General features: G+C 36.9%; 1 protein-coding gene across 2 annotated transcripts in view; it reads right to left on the bottom strand.

Annotated features, from left to right (window-relative positions):
* CDKL5 (cyclin dependent kinase like 5) overlaps positions 1 to 23,225 on the bottom strand; it is a 143,070-nt gene that overhangs the window by 92,680 nt on the left and 27,165 nt on the right. For both annotated transcript variants that reach the window (XM_086767554.1, XM_086767546.1), the window contains exon 2: positions 204 to 438. In XM_086767554.1, coding sequence (XP_086623680.1) covers positions 204 to 267 — 64 coding nt within the window. In that variant the 5' untranslated portion in view covers positions 268 to 438. The remainder of the gene's footprint in view (positions 1 to 203; positions 439 to 23,225) is intronic.

Here is a 23,225-nt window from a genome sequence, read left to right on the forward strand (position 1 = left end):
CCCATTTCTCCTCCTTTTTTCATCTTCCAAACTTCTCCTTCCATCTGAGAACAGAATTAGAAGGAGCTATACAGAATAAACTGATGTTAACATCTGCATACAAGCAATATTTTGCAAATGAAAACTTTGAGTAAGTAAATGAAAAACTTGACTAAGTCAAATCTCTATAAAATTCTAATTAATTTAATTAAGATACTACTTACCTTCACCTACAACTCCAAGGATCTCAAATTTATTCATCACATTACCAATGTTAGGAATCTTCATCAAGACAAATTCCTCTTACAGTGAGAGCCACAAAACATGGCACAGCGGGGAGCGTCCAAAAGTTTTGGAAAAGGCAATTGTGAAAAGGCTCTTGGAAAAAAAAAAAAAAATCCACCTTGATCAATTAGACTTCTCACACACTTTCTTAATTTCTAGGTAGTTAGTAGCTTCCTGGGGGAAGAAGAGAAAATAATGTAATTAGTACTTTATTTCATTTCAGTAAGAGAGTGCAGTGGTATATATACATCATACATCACACCAATACTATCCAACAACTATAACAGACAATTAACTTACTTCTACATTTTATGATCAAGGGAGCTTAGCACCATGTATAATGGATGGAACCTACAGAGAACATATATCTGACAGAACAGCTGGCCTTGTGTTTCCATATTTAGGATGTCTATTGCAATAATAACTAACTTAAAGTTATTTTCTACAGGACTAAAGCAAACAAAAGCATTGATAGGTACTAGCTCAGTGAGGAAAAGTACACCTATAATTACTTATGTTTTCAGTTTGGTGTATGTTGACAGCTAGGCATAAAAATGAATTGTGTTTAGTCAATTTATTATTTGTCCACTGTAATGACAAAAACAATAAGGTAGAAGGAACACTAAGCAATAGAAAAATATTCTTCAGCTGCTATTTTCTGTGATTGTTTAAAAAAAAAAAAGGTGTTATTTGCTAGACTGACTAGCAGTAAGATTTAGAAAATTATTTCCACTATCAGCTTATTTAATAAAAATGTAATAAACCAAAAAAAAAAGTTTTAAAAGGTTTTTTTCCCCGTGTTTCCCAAACATTGAAGTAATTTGTCAAATCAAGCAACTGTACACAAAGAAAAGAATGAAGTTTTTTGTGTCTGTCTGTTTTAGGCTCACCACATCTCCCCTATAATCTTAGTAGGCTGATAAACTGAACACATTGTAGTTTGGTTTTGCTAATTCACACTGCATTTTCCCCCCTAACATTAAAGGCACACATCCCACATTCAAAAGTGGGAAAAAAAGCTAAAATAGCATCATTCTGAATTGGAAAGATGTCCTTTCCACAGTTGAATACTCCAAGAACAGCACTAGTCATGAGGAACAAGATGGCAGGATATAAGTGAATTCATTTAATTAACTTACATGCAATGGGTGAGTGTGACATAACGATACTGGGCTCAGGTCACACAAATGGGAAGTCTCCTTGCTATGTCACTGTAAGCTAGGGGTGCTGGCCAAAAGCCCTGTGTGACATCACACATAACAAAAAAGAGGACTCAAGGGTGGAGGGAAATCACAATGACGCTAGGCCCAAATACACAGGGAGCTAATTTGGGGGCGTTTGTTATTTCAGAAGCAACTTCAGAGTTAATCAACCACAGCATTTTGCAAACAAACTTTGAAAACAAAGCAGTGACTTCTAAATTAAAGGGTGGTTAGGGGTTTTTTTGGTTTGTTTTTGTTTTTAAAAAAGTTACCAACTCCTTAATGGATTATTTCAGTGGTTTAATTTACTGTTTTAATTAATCAATATTTTCTTCACTTGTGAATTGTATAAAACACCCTTTTCTTTCTCTTCCATATACTCTCCTTCTGTCTCATTTGGCATCTCTTTCTCAAAAAAGCCTTTGTGCTGTTTGCCCAGGCTTTCTGGGTACAGTAATGAACTAAGAAATGGGCTCCTGGAAAGGCATGGGCATCTGCTTGGTGGCACCTATCAGGACGAGAAGAGAGCCCGCACTGAGCCGCCTCAGCTTTCTGCTGAAACCAGCCTGTGCCAGGCACACCCGCACAGCTGGCTGTCCCCACGCTGCAGCTAAGTGACAGGAATATCGCTACAGAGACCTTGACAGAACCATTACTGCCATAATGTAAACAAGACAAGAAAACAGGCCAGCCACGTTCAGAACAGCAAAAATACTTGCCGGAAAGAAAGGAACAGTTAGAAAATATACATTCTGTTTTCTACTAGCACTATTCAATAACATCACCAGCTACCCAGCATTACAGTTCCCAGCATTATTCATTGACAAGTCCTTCTAGAAATTAGTTTGTGATAACATTCATTACTTATCTGCTAATGTTATTACCATACGTTGTCTTTCTGCCTCACAGTGTACACAATACCTTTTGGATCTATGACAAAACAGTGAAGAAGCTTATGAGATAATGTATCAAAAACTCAACAAGAAATTTAGATGCAGTTTCCTCTTTCACTCATTCACAATTTTTAAATTGTGAATACTACTTAAAGCTATACAGGCCTGCAGCTTGTGATCTACTGTTTTTATTTTTCTATTTTCCAGACTTCTGCAAGTGTATTCAGTACATATCCTATTTTTAAGCTGGGAAATAAAGGTTAGCTTTGCAAGCAGTTGACCTTGCTCTCTGAAATTCCGCACTACACACCTTCCTCTCCCCACCCATCATGCAGTTTCCCTTTTCCTTTCATTAAAAGTAAGAGCCACAGAAAGCTGATCTGCTTGTTACACTGGTGCTGCTGGACGCGTGCCACCTAGAGCAGCATTCACATCTCATTCCCTAAAGGTAAAAGCCTGTCAACTCACTTACCAAAGTTCATTCACTATCAGTGATACACTTCGACTGGCCCAAAGAAACACACAAACAAGCTTCTCGAATTCTCCCAAAGTGCATCATGACTGACAGCAAAGGTAATATAGATGCACATGGCAGAAGAAAACTGCACTTGAGTGACCCATCTCTTCCGTGATAGTTCCAGAGTCATCTTTGCGCATAACTCTGCTGAGAGCACTTTATGAGAACTTAATCTTGAAATGAAAAGGAGAGCTAATGAAAAGATGACAAGTGGCATGCAGCAGTAGCATGGATTCATACCCAAACACTTTTTTGTCCCGGCTCTTTTGCTACATCTCCTCAAGCAGGGCAGTAACTCAAACTAGTTCTCTTCTGCAACATTAGTGAACTCAGACTGGCTAGACCCATCTAATCCTCAGACCAGATGTATACACTTGTCTGAGATCCTGCCTTCAAAAGGTCCTGAAAAACTGAAAAGAAACTGCTAAAAACACTTGCTCAGTGGCAGCACTCACTGAACTTCCGATTTTTCTGCTTTTTGAAAGGCACCAGCCTTGTTAAGATTGTTTTTAAAATCACTGATTCTTGCAAGGAATCCGGTAACTCAAACTCCATGAACAACACAGAGTATTGCGAATGGCACAGTGAGTAACTATAAGGAAAAAATAACATCTAGAAGTTTTAACCAAAAAAGTCATTTCAAGAAGTTACCCATTATGGGAATTACATTATTCTCTAACTTACTGAAGACAGACTGGATTCTTTCAAGCTGAGCACTGGAAACAGCAAGGAAAATCTTATTAATAGCAACTACAATTTCATTCTTTGCACTGAACACCATATAGGTCTGTTTTAATAAGTTGCCTGCTGGCTAGAACGATAACCCTTGCAGAAGAGGAAATAAGGCCATTCTTTACCTCTCAGAAGTTCTCAGTAGGGAAATAGCATTCATTCCTCTAACACCCCTTTCTGAGGCAGCCAGATTCACAGCACATCAACAACTTCTGAATTAAACCAAGAGATCTCTGAGATGGTCTCTGTTACCATGGCATTCTACAAAATGCAGAGCCAGTTCAGCAAAGTGAAACATCATGAAATTAACAAGAACAAATCTGTTTTACTTAATCCGGAACTATAAGGGTGTGAATTTTTCATACAAATGTAGTTGCTTTGCAATAGCATGTAAGGCTTCTATGTACAAACCAAAAACTGTATAAACATTCTGGGAATGAACATACAGACTATAACAGCATTATGGTACTTGTTCATTTGCATTTAAATTAAAACAATGGGGGAAAACCCCAGCTCTTTCCCAATTCCTTTTCTCTTCATGACCATTAAGAGTTCTAGAGCATCACTCAAAAGCGTCCAACTTAACCACTCACTCTAACACCTCAATTGTGAAGAAAAGTCCTATTCATTATTTCACCATCATCATCAATAGCTAAGGGAAAAAGAAAAAAAAAAGAGGTAGTTTTTAAATAGTTGCATCTTAGTAGAGACGATTAGTGATAATTATAAAAAATTGAGGTAGATATTTGTCTTCATAAAATGTGGAGAAATAAAATTCTGTTCTAAAAATATACAGTCAAGATTTGTGTATCAGTATATCAAGTACATGGTTCATTTCATATATTAAGACAGAAAGAGCGCAATTTGCAACCTGCTGAAGTCTGAAGTCAATTAGAAATTTGTAACTAAGTAATCCATTAGCTTTTAAACAAGCTTTTTGTCAGTAGGTAACACACCCCTCTTGCCCTCCTAAAATAAAAAGTAAACTTACTCTTTTTACTTATTTATTTATTATTTTTACTCACTGAGAAGATACAATTAAGGATTTCTAGAGGCCACGTACATTTTCATCTGTTCACTAACAAAATGGCAGGTCAGTAAATAGATGTGAAGAACTTACACCATGTAAGTATCTGTCTTTGATGGTTATGCATTAATCCAAACCCTGGTACGTCTTCTGCCGTAAAAGATAGACACATGAAAGGAAGCGTTAACCATCTCTATTAGTCATGATCTATCACTACTACAGCACCTCTTTCTTCTCCTCCCCTTTATATGCATAGTTCTATTTCTTGAGATTTTCCAGGAAAACCCTAATTCAAGTGACAAGCATCTGATTCAGTGTTATAGCACAATATAGAAGTGACAGAGTTAAGAAAATGGTTGGAGAAATTTTTCTGGACTTACTGATCCAGAGGAATGCACCAGAAGTATTATGAGGACTTACAGATTAGGATGAACAAATTCAGTATTTGAACAGCTGTGAGGAGGAAGCTAGTAGTGATAGTCTGACTTTAAGAATTGAGAGAAAAAAAAATTACAATCATATTGCTAGTGAAGTTTTGCAGTCTGAGTCCTGCATTTGTTGTTTTCCCATTTTATGAAAGGACAGTATATCTTCTAACGGGACGAGGTTCTGGAGGAAGAGCCAACAAGATTTCCTAATATGAAGAAATCTACAAAGTGGAAGTTGAAAAAAGAAAAAGGTGAGGAAGAAATAAAAAGCAACAAGAACCTGCAGTTAAGCAAGCCATTTTTCATACTCTAAGCTTCAATCTATCCTCTTCTGCTCATAAAAAAAAAATAGGAATGAAAAGAACAGCTGGTGAAAATAAATACAAAATTTAGAAAACTGTCAAACTTGAACAAATTATGTAAAAGCAAAACACCAATGTTGCTTGCACAAGCTCACAGGTTTTAAAATTCAGCTCCAGTAAGCTCTTATTGACATTGCGAATATCATCACTGGAACTTGACTTCAGCGTGTTGGTTTTTGGAGGAGTTGTTTTGTGTTTGGGTTTTTTTGTTTGTTTTTTTTTAATAGTTGTTGATATACCGAAACCTGAAAACTCATCTGGTTGACATATGTATCAAGGGAAGTCACCATCACATAACCGGTCTAAAAGGCAACATGCCTCCATGGCAGCAGGGGCAGGGGTGGGAGATGAAAGAACCTGAATAAAGTTCCCATACCACAGCAAGCACATCACTAGAAAAAGTGTTGAATCAGCTCCCAACTATTAAAGACACCTGTTTGGTTAAATTCCTAAAGAAAAATTGAGCTTGAAGAGCAAGGCATCAATAACAATTAAGTTTGTTTTATCTTGTTCTGTCAGTGCTCTTCCTGTTGTACGCAAGTACAGATTGAAAAAATAAATTCAGCTCATCCTGGATATACGAACTAGACTAACTTCTCAGAGTTAAAATGCAGGATTTATGAGCTTCACTAACAGCTGTGGCCAACTCAAAAAGAGTGGGCGCTTAGCAGGATGCTTCTAAGACCATAGTGACAAATAAGCAGGCTGATTATCAAAGCGTTGAGCACAAAAGCAGCTCCCATGAGTCATAACAGAAGGACAGGAAAGAATTTTTCTTCCATTTTAGTCTTCCTTTCCGATGAGAACCTTAACAATTAAGTCTATTGTGGGTGTGACAGCTTATTACGCAGTTTATGCTGGTCCTTACGCATGTCGGGCAATCTTTGCCATACCTGTAGCAGCTCTGAAGAAAAATAACCAGTGTTCAGAGGACAATACTCAACAGCAACCTACTAAATCCAAAACCTTTGCAGTTTCTTCTGGCACAAGGAGCCTGAACTTACGTGTTCACTTCTATCAAACAGAAGTGCCCAACATTCTGAGATGAAGTAAACACACACTTCTGCGTATTGAGATACTGTTAGGCAAAGCGGGGCAAGGAATTTTTTTTTTCTTTTAGATAAAAGAAGGTCTTATATCGTAACAGAATATCTTCCTGTGGAAGAAGCTAATATTTCCTCATCTGACACAACATTTGTAGTGGTCTCCTTGGAAGCTGGTTCGTTCATTTTAATCTTTCCTTCTCTCTGCTCAGAACACCGGTCTCCAGTGATATCCTATATTAATCTGTCACGTTGCTTACTATTTAGTCCCATATTATCTTTGACAATCTGTCATGGAGTTTAAATCTCCAGGCTATAAAATAATATTACAGGCATAGCTTTTTCATCTTTAATAATGACCAAAAAAAGCTACTGCTTTCAAAGAGTTACAGATTAGGACTCACTTTGTGACTCAGTTCCCACATTTATGTTTGAAGATTCATGCTTAGAAGAAAGGAAAGAGGAAAAAAAAAATTATTGAGCATAAAAGTCTTCCTCTTTTACCACAAAAGGGAAAAAAAAGGCACATTCAGACAAAGTCTTGAGTGGAGGGAGTTCCTGTCCAAGAACTGTACAATATATTATCTTTAAGGGAACGCATTAGAAGCACTGAGCGACCAGTCAATTGAAGGACTGCTCTAAAGTTTCAGCTCATCAGGGTATTTGTGGAAAGAAAGGGCCTCAAGTTCTTCCATCATGCTCTCTTGTCCCTCTGTTCTCTGGTAGCCTACTGTCAAAAAGCACACTGCTAGCTTCCTCTCCACAATGGCAGCAACCACCAACTCTGCACCAGCAATCCTATACCACCATGCTGTCAGCAGACAAAACAGATGCAGAAGATCTGGCCACTTAGAAAAAAAGTCCTTTGATGCATTCCTAACTAGATCAGCCACCAAATCTTTCATACGTGCACACAAAAAACATCCTGGTGATTTAAAGAAAAAAAAAAATTTAAAAAAGGAAATTCTTTTAATCTGACAAAGCTTCTCTCAACTCAGTTTTGTCTTCATTGTTCTAAAAATAACTCCCATTCACATTCTAAAAGTCAGATGTTCCTCTCGGCTTTGGCTGGGATGGAGCTTCCTCATAAGAGAGAAAAGTAAAGGTGAATATACAGTACTTATAAATAGCAAATGAATGCTGAAACTAAATTCTGTGGGCATTCTAATGCAGATGAAAATAACCACAATGACTACTCTTCCTTGTAATCTTTAAACATATCATTAAATTCTGATTACTGGTTCCCTATCTGAAGTTAAAAGAAAAAAAAAAAAAAAAAGAAACCAAGAAATCACTTTTCCATTTAAAAACAGATGATACAGAAAAAAACCAAAAAATATGAGGAGGGAGACCCTCAAAATTTAATACTGAATTAATAATGAAATACAAGACATGCAAATGAACAGAATTATATTCTAATTATACTATAAAAATATGTATCATTTCTTCTTGATGTGTTTTCCATGCAAAAAGTCAGAAGCATTTTATTTAAATAATACTGATCCATACAAAGTTAACCTTGCAAAGAACCACAGAATAGTTTGGGTTGGAAGGGACCTTGAAAGGTCATCTAGTCCAACCCCTCTGCAAGAAGCAGGGACATCTCCAGCCAGATCAGGTTGCTCAGAGCCTCATCCAGCCTGGTCTTGAATGTTTCCAGGGATGGGGCATCCACCACCTCTCTGGGCAACCTGTTCCAGTGTTCCATCACCCTCACTGTAATTTTTTTTTTCCCCTTATGTCCAATCTAAATCAATCTCCTTCTACTTTAAAACCACTAGCCCTCACCCTATCACAACAGGCCCTGCTAAAAAGCTTCTCCCCATCTTTCCTGTAGGCCCCCTTGAGGTACTGGAAGACTGCTATAAGGTCTCCCCAAGGCCTTCTCCTCTCCAGGCTGAACAGCCCCAACTCTCTCAGCCTGTCCTCATAGGAGAGGTGCTCCAGCCCTCTGATCAGCTTCGTGACCCTCCTCTGGACCTTCTCCAACTGGTCCACATCCTTCTTATGTTGGGGGCTCGAGCGCTGGACACAGTACTCCAGGTGGGGTCTCATGAGAGCAGAGTAGAGGGGCAGAATCACCTCCCTTGACCTGCTGGCCACGCTCCTCTTGATGCAGCCCAGGATGAGGTTGGCCTTCTGGGCCGCAAGCGCACATTGCCAGCTCATGTTGAGCTTCTCATTGATAAACTTTTGATTGCTATCAATTTTTTTCAATAAAGAACAAAAAGAAGCCACTCAATTTCTAACTATCCCAACATGCAAAGACAGGTCATTTCAATAACAAATTCACATTAGTATGCAAGCATATGTGCAAGATATATTTAAAGAAACAACGCAAATGCTTTTCATTATTGATGGTTCTTTCACAAAAGTCATTACAAGTGATTAAACCACATGGTGGGCAAATGGTGTACAGTGAGGGATTATGGGGAGGGCACTGGGTTTTGAGGTTTTTTTTGTCTGCGTTTGCTTTTTTTTTTTCCCTTTAATTATAAAAAGACTTCTAACTCCATCAACCACAGAACAGCTTGCTTAAAAAAAAAAAAAAAAAAAAACAGAGAAATTGAAACCTATCAAAACATCTCTCCATATGAAGTTTCACCCGAGTTTGAAGATATTGCTACTATTTCAAGTGTGTAAAGTCTATTATAAAACATTTGCTCAATTTTTACAGGTTTCAGAGATAACAGCAAGTACAACTAATACTGAAAGTATTTTAATGTGCTTATTTAAACACTACATGGAATTTTTTATTATGATGTCTATTATCAGAGTAACTGAATACTAACAGTGTTTAAATAAAAGGTGTGTTTTGTCACACTTTCTAGTTGAAAAAATCTGTTAAACTTACACAGATGAATAAATCAAGTGAAACCCAAGTCAAGAAGACTCCAAAGTGGCTCAGACTGCACTAAGAGCTTATGACCATTATAATAAACTGAAATTCAACAAAAAAGATCCATATTCCAGATTAAAAAAAACAAAAAAAAAGAAAAAAAATCCCAGCAATTCCTCTCTCAATCAACATAGGCTTTCTTGAAACAGGATGAAAGCTTTGAGTCTTCTGCAATACAGCACCACAGAAGCAGTAATGTATCGTGTACCAAGGGCAACTCTAGTGAAGCCTCTGAACACTAAAACTGAAAACCCTGAAATAAACTTTATCTTCAATGCAAATCCACTGCAGAGAAAGTTCAGCAACAGAGCAATCAACTTGTCCTGCTAGGACAGATGCCCTCATGCTGAGACACTTAGAATACCTTCAGGCTGGGGAACTTCAGCCTGCTACAGAAATTACTGCAAACATATTTGGAAGATCTATTAAAGTGACCAAGTCCATTTGCAAAGTATGTAAACAGCTTTCCAGTGGAGGAAAAAAAAATACAGAAACAAATCCATAAATTTAATGTAGTGATCTCATCCAAAAGCAGCAAAAATCAACTTGAAAATAAAGTCAGACAAAAGCAACGAAGATGAGAATATTATCTTTTGCACAAGATCCTATGCTTATCTCCACCACTAACTGCATCAGTGAATGGATACTAATGAAGTATCTGTAAACAAGAAAAGATACACTGGGAGCAACACTTATTTGTATTCATTCATGTACCATTTGTTTTGCCTAAACACAAAATTTAAGTTCTATTGAAATGACAGTGAAAATGGGTGGTGGTGGGGAAAACAGGCTGTTGTGATTTTCATCTGCTTTTGAATATTTGTGCTTAAATCTCTTCAATGATGGAAAGAGCCAGTTTCATCCCATAGAGCATGAATTAAAATTACTACAATCAGGATCGTTTGGAGCTTGGCAGCTTAAAAATTATAAAATCTATTGGTTGTGGATTTAAAACAACTAGAGCTAAAATAGAAGTTATTTTTCAGAAAGAAAGAAGTGAGTCACCATTGTCCTTCCAACTGTGAAGTCACAAGCGAACTCCAGGTTGGAAGACACAGACTTGTATCAGTATGTTACTGCGCAGGAAGCAGTTCAGCCACAAGGAAACTGGCAGAAGAATACCCTTCAAAGATGAAAGGAAACTGAGAAAACTACTAACATAATGATAAAGGCTGACAGTCTGCCACCCTGTACATACTATCCAAGGATCCAGGTGGATCACAGCAAGGCTGAATGTGAACCCTGCAACTGGAAAGACTGTCTGAGAAAACTACTGAAATTTATAGAATACTTCCCTCTGTACACCCTTGCCCTTACACTATGAATTTATGCCACAGTGGAAAAAGTATTTGCCGTTTTGAAACTTGGTATCTCTAATTCTGTATTAGAGCAGGTGAGATTATTCCTCAAACTGAATGGACTCCAAAACCCCTATTATGAAACCTAATTGCAAAGACTTGGAATCATTTATGATGTTCACGTTTGCTCTCCTGTTTATTTCAACTATTAGATGCATTGTTGGGTCTTATCTTTAATTAGATGTTAATAAGGAAACTTTTTTGCTATGTTGAAGGCCTCTAGGTGTTGTTATAAAGTAAGTTACAAAGATGCAATCTTTGAAACCATGCTATAGTACTGTTTTTTTGCATGAACAGAATTGATGTGGTAAAATATAAATCTGAACGTAAATGAAAAGTCTCACCAGATGACTCAGGAAAAAACTTCAAAAACATTAGGAGGCGATTTGATTCATTTCTGGAAACAGGATGTGGTAATAATTTTTTTTTAATAATAAACAATTCTGTTTCAATGCCAGCCTCCATAATTACTTTTAAAAATAAAACCAAGTAACAGTTTCTCCTGCAATTTCAGCCTAGTGGTTTCCATTTAATAGTTAAAAGAAAAAAAAATTATTCTAAATTTCACATAACATCAGAACTATCCTCATAATTAAGAAGTATGAATGTTCAAACAGACTTTCTTAACACAAATACAGCTGGTACTTGTTCTACACCTTCATCCACCACCATCAACATACCAGCAAAATCTCTCTATATACAACCGATCATGCTTAACTAGTATTTTTGTCAATAATTTTAGTATTTAAAATAAAAGTCCAATGAAAGAATGGCACACAGCCATAGTCAACATTATTATTCTGCCATAAATATCCCTAAACTAAATAGAAGAGTTTTCTACTGAAAGGCATGAGCTACCTCAAAAAAAAAAAAAGTTAAAGACTAGCATTTACAAGTTAGTCACTATAATCTAAAGTGAAGAATCATCCAGATTATAAGTCCATGTATCAATGGAAAAAATATTTACACGTAAACAAGAGATAGCAAGTGCATGGCTTTTCTCCCAAGCAAACTGCTTCATGAGGGCCCACAGAGCTTCTCTCTAGTATACCGACAGCTTCTTGCACGGGAGATTCTCATGGCAGCAAAAGCATGCCTGGATATGTAAGTGACCCAAAAGAGGACCTGAAAAACAGGTCTTGAGAAAAGGGAGATGCATCTAAACAGTAAACAATGTCGGCAGGCCGACCAAAGGAAAGGTAATAAAAAGCTTGTAATCCTGATTTTCATGCTTCATGCGTTTCTCTATCCTTTGAGTCTTCTAAGTTTAATTATAGAGTGAGGAAGGTGAGGGAAGGCCAAAAAAAAAAAAAAAGGGAAGGCAATGCCCCTGGCACAGGGCTCTAAGGCTGGGTGAGGGAGGAAGGCAAGCTATTGCAGGGAGTCACAGAAGACAGTGAAAGGCTGGCATATGGAGAAGTTCTGGAATGAAAGAAAAGAGGAAAACAAAAATCTAAGGAGAAGATGCTTCAGGCATGAGCTATGAGTTCATCCTGAGATCTCAGATTTGTTTTAGCTTACCAAAAAAAAAAAACCAACAAAAAAAACAGACCTGCAGCATCCAAAAGTCACTGTTTGCATAATTGACTTTCCTGTTTCTAATATATCTAGCTACCTCTTGTACAAATAGTCTTGTAACATTAAGGGAAATAGAAGTAATTTGGGAGATCTGAACACAAAACTCTACTCCCAGCAAATCATCATTATTTATTTCCTGTAAAAGGAAAGTGAAAAAAAAACCCTAAGAAAGTAAGGGCTAGCAAGAGCATAGGGCATACCATCTCAGAGAATGAAAAAGAACTTTCCCAAGTTCTGTTATACCTAGTGATGGAGGCTGCTAGGGGGCTTCCAAGGTGAAAGACTCTTCAAACTAAAAAGATGAAAGAGCTGTCTCTTGTTTACGGTAAGAAAGTTATACAAAACCATATACATATAATAACAGGCCTAAATATTGGCCATCAAGAAACTAGAACTGAAGAATACATGCCTATCGAGACATTTCATTACCCACCACGGGCAGTGATCACAAAGCAGCAGCACGCTGACGCCATGCCTAACCCAGCACACGCAACTGAAGAATCCACTGCCCAACAGGTAGGGAGACTGTGTAAAATGACAGTTTTAACCGCACCATATTATTTCTTTCCACTAACATTCTCTTTGTGTCCTTCTAATATTAGAAGGGTAATCTCCACTTTCCTTTGTAACCCAGGTAGAATGGGGGGGATATGCTACTCAGACAAAAAGTTAGAAATAATTCCTGTAATCTTCTTTGGTTTATACCACTTTCTTTGCTGCTGAGACTGCATACTAAACCAATCTAAATGCAAGTTTAACACATCTCTTGTGCTGCTAGATACGTGTTTCCTATTGCTGTCTACTCATATCTCAAAAACCTCAACCAAACCACATCCAGCCCACGACAACACCAATTTCCAGAGCTGAATACCTCCTGCTAGAGAGAGATTTTTGTAACGTATAGGGGACATCCCTATGAACAGAACTAAAATACAGTCAAGTAATGTAAGAGTCTCCATCCTGAGGTAGAATTTCAAACATGGATGTTAAATGCTTTTCATGGACTATTTGCATCTATTTTTCAACTGATCAAAATACCTAGTAGTTTAGAATAACCGTATTTCTCTGCTTGCATGCTCAGATTTTTAAAAAGCAAAATACTTTCAAGACAATTTGCACAACAGCATTTTCCAGCAAATCACAGCTGAAGTATTTTTCCCACTGAAAGGTATTTACTAGACTGCAGCAATTCTCTTAGCACTTTTTGAGCTAGAAACACACCTTCTTTTGAATGCTATGAGTCAGTTTTAATGACAGTGTTATGTTCTTTTGCTCTATAGCTTATGCAAGAGAATGAATTTGCATTAAGTACCCAACTTTAGAAGCCACCTTCTCTTCCCCATTGTTAATACTGAATCATGGTATAAAATAGGCTATATTCCCTGCATGCTTTCCTAGTGTTTTAAAAGAATAAATCTAATCAGCTGCCTGTAATGTAAAATGGACATAAAATTTGTTATTGTCACCTTACAGATGTGTAGGGGGGTTTTTGGTTGTTTTTTTTTTAAAAAAAAAAAAAAATCAGTACACAGAAAAAAAAAGAGTAACGACAGTTTTCATATATAGTAAAATTTCAAAATTTTAGTCAAGCGTTACCTGATTAGTGTTATTCTTCTCCCTCATCCTGCTTGCAGGAGAATTTACAACGATACCTTTAAATTACTTCATTTGGAAGAAAACTAACAGTTAACTTCACAAGGAGGAGGATAAAATAATCCGAAATGCTAATTCAAGGAAAAAAAAAAAAGAGGGAGTAAAAATTATCAACTAGTTTATAGATTAACTTTTGAAGACTGTCACTGCTGTCATTGGTGGGAGGATGCAATAGCTTTGCCTTTTTCAAGAAATTCAGTAAGTTATAACGTGACATCTCTTGCCAAACAATGGTCCAATATGAATATGCTTTTCTTTCATTTGCTTCGTCCCCTTGTTTAAAATGTCCGAAACCCTGCAACTCCGTAGAACAGTACATTACACTTACGTTGAGGCTTTTTTTTTTTTTAATTGAAAACATGATTACACTTTGCTCAGCTTGACAAAATGAGAGTTTATCCAATTTGTTCACAGGAATATGATTGGCAAGTTTTGCGACTGGTTGTCATGCAAACCACTGGCCAAAATCCTTTGCAAATACACCCACAAGTAGCTAAACAGACAAAGTTATTTTTTTTTAATCTCTACATACATATATGCACATAGAGAGCTATACATGCACCTAATTCTAACGACTGGGGACAAATTCCTCCCTCCAGTAAATTTACTTTCTTAGAACTTCAGCTAAATTATCACCTTTCTTTTCTTTACTGAAAATCAATGTCACTAAATTGGATTACTCTTCTCCTCTCTCTACCTTCTACAAGTGAATCATACACAAGCCAAAAACTTCCTGCAAATCAAAATTTACTCTTTTTTGCTCAAGTAGCCCAAGCAAGAAAAAGATCCTTTACTTCACATTTTCAGTGTAAGTTCACAAGTTGAACTCTACAAGAGTGAAGAAGGGGTCTGATGGGTATATCTTCCTCCATGGCTGGAAGGTCTGCTATAAAAGGCTAAGCCATTACAGTAATAAATGGCACTTTTTCAGTCCACAAACAGCACTGAGAAAAACAAGAGAAAACCAGATTCCATGCACACCTGTGGACCAGAAGGCTGATACAGACAATCACTGAAAGCTGTACATACAAAAAAAAACCCTTTTACAATAAAGCAACACTTCAGACTGAATAAACTATACATTTAAAAGCCTGTAAAGATAGCAGCTTATGAATTAACAAAAGAACTGCACCTGCATGAGGGTAAAACAGATACACGGATCACACCATGATCTGCTAGAATCCGAGTAGCAGTAAGAGATTTGCCCAGCATATTGGAGAACAGTATTCACTTTAACAAACACAACCGTAAGGAAAACATCAACTGTCTCCAGCACTGTAAGAGGCAATTTCTCAATTTCTCAAAATATGAAGTCTGTCATTATTGTCCTGAGATGTTAAAGCAGATTATACTGCCAGTTTTATTAATCTGTCATTAAAAGCAGACTTTTCAGATGCAAAATCTAATACCACTCTCATCTTGTTTGGAGGTGTGAAGAGGAGGTATCAGCCCTTTTCTTTTACTTATGTAAAAGCAAGCCTTCTCCTGCTTTTTTCTTCCCTTAGAAGAACTTCTCCTTATAGTACTTGAATCTGCTCCAATAATAAGCTCTCAATTCACTTCAGAAATATATTCTAGTTCTTGAAGTTCAATTAACTGGAGGTAGAGGAGGGGAGGAATCCATCAGTACATTTGCCAACTATTAGAAACTTGTTTCTTGGCAAGCTGAGAACTCTGCTGACTGCAAACTTAAATAATTTTAGCTCCAGTGGTGGTGAAATGTAGTGATTTTACTTCTAGTTCAGTCTGTAAGCAGCAGCAGCAGCTAAGTAACACTAGAAATAGAACATGGAACGTGGTTAACTTCAAGTAGTCTGAAAGATCTCCAGCATGCATTAACACATACAACCATCATAGAAGAAAAAGGTTAATGAAATATTCAATCCAAGATTCACAGATATTCATACCACAAAGAAAAGCAACTCTCTTAATTCTGCTGAAAGAAGTGCTGATAGGCTTTTTCTAAATAAAGTTGTGTTAATTTGTGTTCAGTATAGTTTTATCAATAACTAAAAAACATTGTCAAATGTCATCATTAGCAAGACAAATATATTTGCACCCAAAAACCTGAAGCAATGAGATCTTGCAATACCTGGTTCCAAATGCAGAAGTAAAAGATGCACCGTGTAATCAAAATTGTTTGCATCCTCATCTATAGGAAAAAAAAAGGAAATCTCTCCCCTAGACACACTGTACACAGGCAAGGTCTCCTCAAAGCTGTTTGTAAACTTGTGTCCACTTCCTCAGTAAACATGCTGAAATGAGTGTTTAGTAAAAATAAAATAGAGGAATAGTATCTAACCCCATCTCAAGAAACCAATTAAAGTGGCAAATCATCAAGAATTTAAGAGACTGAAAGTTTAGACATAATACAACACTTATTTTAGTTGTAACAGAGGTACTGTGAAGTGTGCATTAAGCAAATGTAATCCATACAAAAACTCACAGTTAATTTAATTTATGTCCTTTTAGCAGTTCTTCACCTGATTTGAATTTATCCACACAGAATGTGTCAGTTTGAATTTGGCAAGGAAAAACACATGTTTAATATGTAAAGCCTGATTATTTTAACTTCTAACCTAATTACATAAAAATAAGTTTTGTGATTTAGATTTACACTAAACTAAAAATCAAGATTTTCCCCAATAACATTGATACCATATGTAAAGGTATCAATAATATTTTAAAGAAAATCTACTGCTATGAGAAGTCAAATCTGTCTAGTACTGAAAATATTCTTTATAGCAAGATTATGTAAACTACTTAAAAGCCTACAAACCAAAGCCACCACAATATAAAGCATCAGACACTGGTGGTGTGTTCCATTCATTAACAGGTGTACAACAGCATCCACTACTGTCACTAGCAATCTACCTACTGACAAGAGTAAAGACCTCAGCACCCACCCTCTGCAAAGTGTATTGTAGAATCACAGAATGGTTTGGGTTGGAAGGGACCTTTAAAGGCCATCTACTTCAACCCCCCTGCAAGGAGTAGGGACATCTCCAACCAGATCAGGTTGCTCAGAGCCCCGTCCAGCCTGGCCTTGAATGTTTCCAGGGATGGGGCATCCACCACCTCTCTGGGCAACCTGTTCCAGTGTTCCACCACCCTCATTGTAAAAAATTTCTTCCTTAGATCAAAAGTCTGGATCTACCCTCTTTTAGTTTAAAACCACTGGCCCTCATCCTTTCACAACAGGCCCTGCTAAAGAGTTTCTCCCCATCTTTCCTGTAGGCCCCCTTTAGGTACTGGAAGGCTGCTATCAGGTCTCCCTGGGGCCTTCTCTTCTCCAGGCCGAACAGCCCCAACTCTCTCAACCTGTCTTCATAGGAAAGGTGCTCCAGCCCTCTGATCATCTTCGTGGCCCTCCTCTGGACCTGGTCTAACTGGACTGTGCTGACTTCAAAACACCATTTCTCCTCACTCACAGAGCTTCAAGTATAAAAAAAAAATCCCCAAGATTAATTCAGTTTTTCTTTTAGATCTAATACAAGGCAGTTTTTGAGGTGATAAGTACTTTTCACTTAAAAAAACCCTTTTCATAAAGGGTGTTACACCAACTCTGCACATCAATCAGGAAGAGACCACTGAGAACTGAAGAGCAAAGCACAGGCGTGTCACTAGAGTCTCTAATGTCTATTGAATTCTACACAGAAATTAAGTCAAAATCTTGACAAGCCTTCAATTAAGAACAATCAATTAACTTTCACATAGCGACTCAAGACAACTGGAAATAAGAGCACAAGGCTGTAGTCCTCTCCATTGCCTTCTTCACCAGACACGCAGGGTCTCAATCCCCAACATCCTACTAGGGCTCTAACTTCCTTATCAAGAAGATTTGCTGCAGTATGGAAAACCAGCTTCAGAAACATAGCTCAGAGGAGCCATACAACCCTAATATTTCCCCAGGTAAGTTATTTTAAAAGTTAAATATAAACAGAGGGTTTGGGTGTTGGGAGTTGAGGGGGAGGAGGAGTGCTGAGGCGGGTTGATTGGTTCGTGGTTTTTTTGTTTAGGTTTTTTTTTTTAAGCAAAGCAGTACTGAGGCACTGTTCTAGAAAGGTAGTCTCTATTCAGTCACTTTAATACAGTGTAATTCTTCAGATCATGGGCACAGGAACTACCTTTGCCTTACAGCTATGCTCCATATTCTAGTGTGGAAAGTATTCCCTTTCACCCTTAGCATGCATGACAGCAGGCAAAACGACAGTACTAGAGGTTCACAGTGCTTTCAGAGATATTGCCCAATCTAACATCATGTCATTAGGGCACAACAGATAACAATCCATCATTTCAGTAAGATAGCCACGCACATCTTCCCCACAATAAGCCAGGAAAGTCTTTCTAGTTCTGTGCACATGTAGATACAAGAAAAGAAAAGCCAGCAGTGAGACCACACCAGAGAAATGTCAGCCTGCCAAGGACATCTTCCCTAGAAGTAAAACAAGTACCTGCTACGCTCATGCTTGTAACCACAATACTGAACTTCAACAGCTCGCCTGATATGAAAAAAGGAGAAAACTCAGGGAGGGTTTTTACAGCTGGAAGGAAGGAATTAACATTCGTTAAAGGCTTGGCTTCCAGAAAAGCTACACCTACACTGAGCTTCTCTTTCAACAACTTAGATCAGTATGCTTTTCAACACTCATGGGTTATTTGGCATCAGTGTGTAAACCAGCTACACCGAAACATACCACCCTAATTAAAAATGCTCACATTTATAATATGTAATTTAATCCACTGGAAAGCACTCACCAATTTACTCACCAGCTTCTAAACACTCAAAATTGAAGCTGCCAAGTATCAGCTTTCATATAATAAACTCTTGGCACCACATGACTTGTCAGACAGTAGAAGCAAAGACGCAAGAAGCTCTAGATACCTGAACCAAGTGTTATCAGCCAGAAACACACCACTTGCCATATAAATATACACATGATATATTTTTACATACACACACATATATTTTTATATATACTACATAATATGTATATATTTTTATAACTATAAGGAAAAGTAACAGGAGAGAAAATGTAAAGAAGCATTTGTCTTTGAGAATGTGTGGATGCCATACCAATAACCACACCCACCCTTGAAAAAAAACTGGCTTCCAGAAGTGAGCAGCAGAGCTATGAAGAAGGAGGTGCACCAGATTAGAATCCCAGAATAATTCTGGTTAGAAGGACCAAAGGAGATACTTGCTTTGCTCTTGCTTTAAGTGGGACAAAGGCATTCGATCAGATTGCTCAGGACTTAGTCTATAATCCTCAGTAGGATTGCAGATCATTTCTAACAAGACAAGCCAGAACAACATGATGACAGAAGTCCTCTGAATGTAGTATCTGAAGCAAAAAAAAATAATCCTGTATCACATTTACAGCTAAATCAGTAACAACAAGAAAACAATCCACACAAAACCCAAACCACATCAACAAGTTTAAGAGTGCAAGGATGAGCAGATAAGTAGTCAATAGTCTCAAGGGAGCTCCTGTACCGAACACTCTTGTATTCATGTTACACAAAAACATCATTCAACTACCCAAAGTTTGTTGGGTTTTTTTTGTCAAGTTATGGGTTTTGTTTTTTTTTTTTAACTGCAAGCACTATGTCCCAATATCACACCAATCTACTACAATATGTCCATGCTGAGAAAACTGAAGTCTTAAGAAACTATTGCCAAGTTTTGCTCAATCTCCTCCTGTTAAAAGTTTTTCTAATGGCACCCAATTTCTCTTGAAAAATCTCTACAGGAAAAACAAGTTTTTCTTCTCTGCAGTACCAAAATGGAATCTCATCTATTTTCTTTAGTGTCATTCTGGCCAATCAGCTTGTTTTTTGCACTCAGGTAAGACCTCAGTAGTTGACTGGGAACCCCTACAAGCCTGCAAATGAAGATGAAGAAGTGACTGATGAAGATGAATCCCCAAAATTACAATTTTAAAAAGCCCTGTGCCTACTTGGTTTCCTCCTGTTGAAATGAGTTCAGTACACAACAAACATGTTCCAGAGAAGAAGCTAGGTCATAGACGAGTTCAATAATCAAACACGATCAAATGAGACTGTAGGGGGCTTTCTGAGGTGTTCCCCCATTACTAGCAAGTTTTCCACAGAACTCGCAGGTCAATCCATCTGAATAAGCCACAACAGAAGTGGATGACTGGAAATTCCACACACAAGATTTTATAAAGCGTATACTTTCTCCAGGCCCAATAAAATAATCTGTTCTTAGTATTTTCACATTGCTCAATCCAAAAAAAGTAACTTTTTAAAGGTAATATTTTTGTCTACTTAAAAGAACTTTTAAGAATTGTGCTCTAAAATAGTTTCACTAGTAGCCAGAACAATGACTGTAACGAGGGACTACAGTCAACTAAATTAAATAGGTACAGTAAGCAAAAGCCATTGACAGAGTTTCTTTTCAAGAAAACAGATGATACTTTGCAAGACATATGGTATTTATTTTTAGATATTAGTCATACAATAGTACTACAGATTTTATTTTTCTTGAAATCAGTAGAGTATTTTATGTCAAGGTGCTTTGCTGATACTAATTTTGTACAGCTTAACATTTATTTTTGCTGCTACAAAAGGACTATTTTTCAAATCATTAACATACTGTACATGGAAAGAAGTATTCAATATGCACACAAGTATGCAGTGCACCTTTTAAAAAAAGAAAAGGTCTTCACATAAATGCAATACTGAATTCAAACACAGAAGGGGAAAAATGCCGTATGCAAACACATGCCCTGTTTTTTGAATATCTATCTTTTTAATCAAACCTCCCACAAATCTCATTATACATGAAATAAGCAACAGATAACTGTCTTTGGATTGCTGTAATGACTGTCAGGCCAGTACAGTGCAGGCAAAAAGGCGTAAAATGGTATCAGCAACAGATTCCATCTGGATTTCAATACATCCTTGTTGAATTCACCTAAGCAAAAAGCATTCCAAGACCTTACAATTTCAAATATTCCATTTTCTTATATAAGGAAACATATGAAGGAGCGTATCCCCTACTGATTACTTGCCTCAGACTTCAGTTTATATAGGTTTTGAATAAATCCCAGTAATCACAAGTAATTTCAAAGTTTGTTTATTTGAATTAATTAGTATTAGTATTAACTCTGAGTTAATATAATGTAGATTCTGCAGGTTAGGTTGTTTAAGTATTCTCTAAGTAAATTGGATATAATTTATTCTCATGTCTTCACCTTGTTATTTCCCCTCCCCTTTCCCTAACATACAACTACTTCAGGGCTCTACTGTATGAAAACTTTCATGTAGGATCAAAAATAACCCATAGAAGTACATTATCTGTTCCTTAAAGGAAGAAAAAAAATATCCCTGCCTAAAAAGCCTTCAACTCGATTCAAAGAAGAAAACCTAACAAGAATTTATGAACTCTGCAGGCACAGAAAAGGGAGTCTGTTGGTTTGTAAAAGTAGTGCTTGCATGGGTCAGCCCGCTCAGAGAGAAGACAACAGGAGTTGTCGTAGGCCTCATCATTAAAAAACAGTCTCTACCATGGTAAGCCCAGCATATGTTTGAAAGAGTAAAACACCCTAACATTATTTTATGGTGTTTGAATAGGGATTTTTTTCCTTAGATAAGTGTTATAGAAGACTGTACAGTACATTAGGCTTTTTGTTTGAGTTTATAGAAGGTCACAGAATTGAAAAACAAAACTAAAGTGTCCAGAAATATTTGCAAAACAATAATTAAATGTTTTAGGATACAATCAGACACTCAATTCTAGCTGCTACTGATCCATATAAAATTGTCAGCAAATCCGAGCATCCATAGTTGATTGCAGATCCCTATTTCTACCACCTCTACGACTTGGGGTTCAAAGCACAGTTCTTCCAGTTTAAGGAAGATACATTTTATTTATTTATATTTACTAATTATTTTAAATATATTATTTATTTATATTTATTAATTATTAATTATTTATTAATATATTTTATTTGTTTATACACACACACACTTTTCTTTTTTTCAATGGAAGAAATGCTCATACACTTATTAGGCTTTCTTCTTTGATATTAGATGCTATTTCCAAAAACCTTCAATAAACCTACTATATTTTTTCTTTTTTTAGTCCAGAGAATTTTACACAATGAACACAGATAGCAGATTTCCCTCCCCTGCCCCAAAGTTTTGTTCTCCCTTTAGGCCACCAGCACAGCAGGCTCAAGGGGACACTCAAATAGCTTTGCCATCTGGATCCCATGTTGCCAGATTAATAATGCTCTTCCATACAATGACTCCAAGCAAAGAGACTAAAGCTTTTACAGAATCCTGACACTGTTTTCTCTTGCTAGATGACAATCCCAGCCTCATGTCACCAAAGATAATTCACAGATCAAGCTACCTAGAATACACGGATTCTCACACACCTCCTCTCAACCGAGCCTAGGTTAACATTTAATATTTCAACACTACAAATTCATTCAAGATTGTTTTCTAATTCTGTATCTAACAGAAGTGACTAAATCTCAGCTGTATCATTAACAGACTAGTAGCATGACAATTCTTTTTTAGTGACATGACAATTGCAATGGTAAAAATCATACCTGTTGTTTATTTTTAAAAAAAGAATGGTTGTGTTCCAATGTAACACTGATTATCTTGAAGAGAGATTGAGAAAGAATACTTGCAAAAAGCAGTAAATGCACTTAGTTTTAACAGCTACAAATGTGTTTGCCATGTCACATACTTAAATCTGGGTATATCATTACCTCGTACTGTTTAATTCAATGCCTATGGATACCAAACATAGATCATTAAGGTACAGTGATGAGGGAACTGGAGCAAGCAAAAAGAAAACATAACAAGTGATCAGCATCTCCATATATTTAGAGAAGAATACATGCCTATAAGGTAACTATCATGAAGATGCAGTACCCATCCCTCCCTTCCTAATGTAAGGAATAACATTATTCTAGTACATGAGGTAGAATACTCTAGTGTTAAGTTCATTATTTAAGACTCATAGGAGGATATAAATACACTGAAGCATTATGAATCATCCTGAGAAAACAGACATATTTTGTTTTCTTAAAAACCCTACAGCATTCAGAAAAGTGGAAGTTTATTTTTTCTTCATTTGTGGTAAGTTATTTAAACATTTGAAAAACCTGTATTGGGACCCCCACCCATTCAGTTAAAAAAAAAATATTACCCCAATACAGGCAAGCTATTAAGGAAGAGTCAAATCTCCTGAAAATCATCTAAGAAAAATTAAATTATCTTCACCC

Source organism: Chlamydotis macqueenii, chromosome 1 (genome assembly GCF_036417535.1).
Source record: "Chlamydotis macqueenii isolate bChlMac1 chromosome 1, bChlMac1.mat, whole genome shotgun sequence".
Lineage (NCBI taxonomy): Eukaryota > Metazoa > Chordata > Aves > Otidiformes > Otididae > Chlamydotis > Chlamydotis macqueenii.